Source organism: Branchiostoma floridae, chromosome 1 (assembly GCF_000003815.2).
Source record: "Branchiostoma floridae strain S238N-H82 chromosome 1, Bfl_VNyyK, whole genome shotgun sequence".
Classification (NCBI taxonomy): domain Eukaryota; kingdom Metazoa; phylum Chordata; class Leptocardii; order Amphioxiformes; family Branchiostomatidae; genus Branchiostoma; species Branchiostoma floridae.
In genome coordinates, this window is record NC_049979.1 from 30,832,510 (window position 1) to 30,837,928 (window position 5,419).

The 5,419-nt window shown below is 34.7% G+C and overlaps 1 protein-coding gene across 2 annotated transcripts in view; it reads left to right on the top strand.

Moving 5' to 3' along the window:
- The window catches only part of LOC118430813 (carbohydrate sulfotransferase 11-like), a 12,244-nt gene extending 7,105 nt beyond the window's left edge, over positions 1 to 5,139 (top strand). The window contains exons 3-4 of one of the 2 annotated variants that reach the window (XM_035841840.1): positions 2,178 to 2,303; positions 3,955 to 5,139. In XM_035841840.1, the coding sequence (XP_035697733.1) occupies positions 2,178 to 2,303; positions 3,955 to 4,209 (381 nt within the window). In that variant the 3' untranslated portion in view covers positions 4,210 to 5,139. The remainder of the gene's footprint in view (positions 1 to 2,177; positions 2,304 to 3,954) is intronic. The other variant, XM_035841850.1, reaches the window with a different exon arrangement.
- The last annotated feature ends 280 nt before the right edge of the window (positions 5,140 to 5,419 follow it).

Consider the following 5,419-nt stretch of genomic DNA (forward strand, 5'->3'; position numbering starts at 1 on the left):
TTTGCAAACGTTGAGCAATCGATTTGGTCTATGTTTTTAACACATCATCAGCATGCCACAAGACATAGCCTTATTAAATCTAATTGTGGATCTAAGTAAACTCAACTCAACTCAACATCCGCCGGCTTTCTGGAACTTGACGGAGAATAGCCCTTAGTCAGGGGAAATGGGTTTTTCATATATGGATAATGTTTGTAACTGTCATTATCCCATAATGCCAGTATTTTTGGTTGCTATAGATTGCCATGTGTGTGTTGCCATGTGGTGATTGACAGCAACGCATCTCTTATCAGTCCTTGATCTCAGCCTGTGTCGCTTGTGCTGGAGGTGCGAACAGTCAGCTATATGTGAACAAAACGTCTTTCTGAATGTCAACTTTCTGTTACACAAAGGAATGAATAAGAAATCGCTATACATAGAATAGCATAGATGTGCCTGCGGGAGAACTTCTGATGGGACAATGGGGCAATGCAGGAGAGACATATCACGGTTCTGAGAAGTGTGGTTTTCAGAAAGATTGTTTTCCGGTAGTTGTCTGACCATGTATATCATAGATATGTGCTCTATGCCACATAAAATCTCACCACTGGGCAAAAAAATAAGTCCAGAATCAGCTTCTGCCCTTTAACCCTATCCAGACTGGGCTTTTTGGGCTTCCCCTGGCCGGGGGCGGGGGGCTGGGCTCATTCGACCCCCCCCCTTCGTATTTTCAAAACGGCTTACTGTAAGATCACCAAATTTTGCAGGGAAGGCTGTGCTCATCGAGTTTTATAATTCCTGAAATATTTATATCATTATGACGTAATATGACGTAATTATGACGTCATTAATTCATATTTTTGGCTAAAACGGGGAATTCCCATAATACCTAAAAATCTCACTCAAAAAGTTACCAATAAAGGTTTCTCATTTAAGTGTTATTATACTTCTGTTGTCAAAAGCCGACGCAACGACGTCAAAATGACGTCATAGAATGACGTCATCTGTAGTTTAGCTATCCGCCATCTTGGATTATCAACCTTACATTTTTCAAGATACATTTTTTTCAACATAAAACTCTAAAAACCCTTGAAAATGGATTAAAAACGTTCAAATGAATGTTTTCTGCAAGAAAATATCAAGTAGTGATGAAATTTGAGTGAAAATAAGCTTGTTATACTCTTCATCCTGATATTGTCGGCCATCTTGGATTTTGACCAATTACGTAATCTCATTAGCATAATTTATAAATATTTATTATGATTGTTTAGCTAAGATGTGTTAGATATTAATGATATATGAAAAGAAGTTTAGTTTAGCAAGAAAATCTTAAAGTCCTATTGTTTAAACCAAAATTAGTGATTTTTGTTAAATTTGCCTTTCAGAAACACGTTGCCATGGCAACACGAAAAATCATAAACTTACTTGATTTCTTAGAAATTGTTCCCAACAATATTTTAGGAAAACTCACCAAGTTTTGTTGTTCTAGCACAAGCCGTTTGGGAGCTATAGGAGGTCAAAGTTGCCGCCGGCACTTTTAGCCCACCTCCCCCCCCCCCGATCTGGATAGGGTTAAGCCGCATTGCGTTAACGATGGTACAAAACTTACAGAAATTATTGTCTATTACCCCTTACATTTGGGCGTATATGGGCTTTCATGACACTATTTGATATACGAATACTTTGTCGTATCTTGTGTCTTTCAAAATAAATTGGATGCTCTTATGACCAACTGCAGTGCTAGCGAAATGTTTGCGTTCAACCATACTGATACTTCGACGCCAAATGGCGTAAACAGTGCTTTTTCTTTGTAGACAGGCGCTATTCATTTTCATTCATTCAATACCATTGTAAAGTCTGTGCCGAGGTCTGACTCATTCTACCGAAATTCATTCTTCAGCAATCCCTAGCGGCGCCTATGTACATAGCTATAATGTTTCTAGAATATATACTTGTACATTTTCTATTTTTTTCTACGTTTTCCTACGTTTGTTTTTGTTTCATATGGTCCGGTTATCGCCTGAAATAACGAAAAAGGTACGTACCACAGTAACAAAATTAAGTTGGGGTTTCCCAAAACCCAAAACGTAAATTTAAGAAAAAAACGTAAAAATATGCACTGGTGGAATATAGGATATGTCAAATACATTAGCAAAAAATCATATTGAATTAATTATTTGAAAATTGTCTATTTTCAGAATATAAAGGACAAGAATAATCAACAAGTACCGTTTTTGGCATTCATAAGAGCAGCAACTGATAACAGAAAAGAATGGCAGAATAGACACTGGATTCCTGTTTCAGATGCTTGCACCCCTTGTAAGGTATTTATGAATTGTTATAATCGTCAAAAATAAAATCAATGTATATCCAAACACTACCCCTTATCCGACTTGTAGATTTTGATACTCATCATAGCATATGCAATGTAAGTGCTCCCTGATCTCTTTTTTTGCCATAAACATACCTTTGTCGTGATTATTATTCATGAAATACCCGATTAATATAAATAATCCTCATACGTCAACTAAGATTTTTTAAATCCATGCAAAATCTATAATAATAAACTTACCTTAACATTATCATATTATATTATTGCTTAAAAACATTGATACAATAACAATGCTATGGTATAAATGGTAATTGGAAAACTGTCAAATTTATGTAAAAATATATGTTAAAAAATTCAAGACTTAATTTTTCAACGTGTGGAAGTCTGCCACCATGACATACACATAAAGTTACCCTTGTAAAATTACCTACAAAGATATTAACTGTTTACTATTTGTTTGGCATTGTTTTCTGATATATTTATTCATCGATCCATCAGCAACATTGTCACATATTTGTGTAAATGATAAATTTATGGTCATGGACCATTCTCAACAATTGTACCACAAAATAGTTAGTGAATTTTAATCTTTGTTGTCCATAAATATTAACATCCCTTGTAATCTTATGTTGCATTTTACATTGTTAAATGTTCATATTTATGCTACTTTAAAGACATATTTGATCAGAAACCAAAACGGTGGACAACGTCATTAGCAACCGTTAAATCTGGTTATGTGTCTTTACACAAATTCCATGTCAATTTGTCACTTAAAATTGATATCAGTGCCGTTGCCATTGGCAAATATTTGGAAGACTCAAATATTAGTAAAAAGACATTAATAGTCAATTTTTCTAAACATCTTTAAGCAGAACGGAAATTCCCGATTTAGACGGTTTAGCCACAAACAATGTATTATGACGTTATGATTACTTTATATTACCAAACGTATCTTAAAAAGGTAAAACGAAGAGAAGAATATTCTTTGCGATTTTTTCCATTATAGCCCAAGCCTATCTCGGATACAGGAATCCCCCCAAAGGCCAGCCAAGATTGGGTTACAGAGATTTAAAAAAAGAAAACTTCATTCAAAATGATCCATGCCAATCATTCTTTTTGCAAATTAGGAAATCTATTGCATAATATGCAGACCACAAACTAAGCTCTTTTATCTTTTAACTTTTCGTTTTTGTCAACGACTTTCTTTTCAACGCTCTAACCGTACGTAGTAGGCCAATGAATCGCCGTTTATTCACCGTGCCGAACATCCTGGGCGAAAGTTTCGCGTATGACCCGAAATGTACTCGAGACCACCCAGGCAATTGCGAACCAGCCGACCAGCTAGCTGGCTTAAGGGGTGACTAAAAGAACAGTCCGACGCTGACGTGGGCGTTTTATGGTCATAGCGGGTTTCCATTACCCGGTTTCTCAGTTCCTTGCTCAACAACAATTGCTAGGCCTAAAGCCAGTGAATTAAGAAAAAAAGCAACAAAAAAAAAAAAATTACGAACAACACTGATTTAATACCCAAATAATATTGTTTCATGTAGAATGTGTAATTACATTATTCCTTCAGATTAACCCTACCAGCTTTAATCATATATAGTAAATAATAAAATACTACATTAAATTTGTTTTTCTAGATTCACTATGACTACATAGCACACACAGAGACGCTAGCTGATGACCTGCGTCTCTTTCTCCGGAAAGTGGGAGTCACAAATCGGGATGACATACTGCCACAGACAAAAAAAAGAGGAGCAGAGAAAAAACTTCGGAACCTCTTCGCATTAATTCCATTAGAAGATTTGAGAAGAGTTGCAAGAAAGTTTAAAGCTGACTTTGAGATGTTCGGATATTCCTATGAAGAAGAAGTATTAAAGTTATCGCAGCCTTAGTTGTTTACAGAGAGCTCGCTATATCTTGATAATATACAACACATTGTCAAAGATTATTGTCAAAACATATTTTTCGCTTTAGCTCTCTGAAATCATTACTTATTTGTATTTTAGGATGTTTTATTAGATAACTCGTATTACATGTATAACTCGTTGTTTTATGGGGCATATTTTTGGCCAATAAATATTTCACTGCTTAGTAGTTATATAGAAAATATGGAAATACCCCCTTAAATTTGATTACTGTTCAATTTACATTTGTGACAAAGTAATAAGGGATAAAGATTTACATTATGTACGTTGAGAGCAAATGTGTGTTGTTGTTGGCATCCGTCTGCATCCGTCTTTTTGATCAAAACTTCTTGTTGCCATGGTAACGGGCAAATTAAGTTTAATGGCCATTTTGCCAAAGTTTTGGATCTAAAAACAGGGAAATCAGTCTATTTCACGGCATTGTCTTCCCAACACCTTTAAACCTATCGTTAAAACAAAACCAGATCTAAATAGACCAACATTTTGTCTTTGTTGAAATTTTCAACATTTTTGCTCTTGGGCAGCCTAAAAACAATGCGATGTTTCAAGCTTAAAAAAATTGAATTTTTTGGGCAAATTTTGAAACGCTGTAAGTGCCACTCTGCTAATTTTTTTTAGCTTGAAATTTGTACCGCATATAGATAATTTGATTATCTATTAATTGCATTATTGCGAAATTTGTGGTCTTGTGTAGTTGTCATGTGGTTGTCCCTGAAATTAATTCAGTTTTGTTGTTTTTGCGAAAATTGTGAACTTTAGCCATGTTCAAAGTACTCTACGCGACGAAGTAAAATAGGATTCTGCTTCAACTTCTAGTCAAAGTTAGATCCTTCAGACATTTGCTCTTAAGAATTAATAAACATTATTATTAGGAAAACATTATTTCATTTGCAGCACACTGCCGCAAAACGTATATAGAAAAGAATTGCAATTATGATGTTGGAATGTAGGAATGAATAAGGCATTGATTTGTGAAAATTAATTTTATCATCATTTTGGTAGTCATTGCCGACAAAAGACTTGGGAGACCAACAATGTATTTTTTATAGCTAACGTTTTGTTTATTACCTAGTACAATGTATTTTTTTTGTAATTTTGATAACGTTATGACGTAATATGAACAAGTAATTATATATATTACGTCATGATGTCATATTTGGGCTAAAGCCGTCTAGAT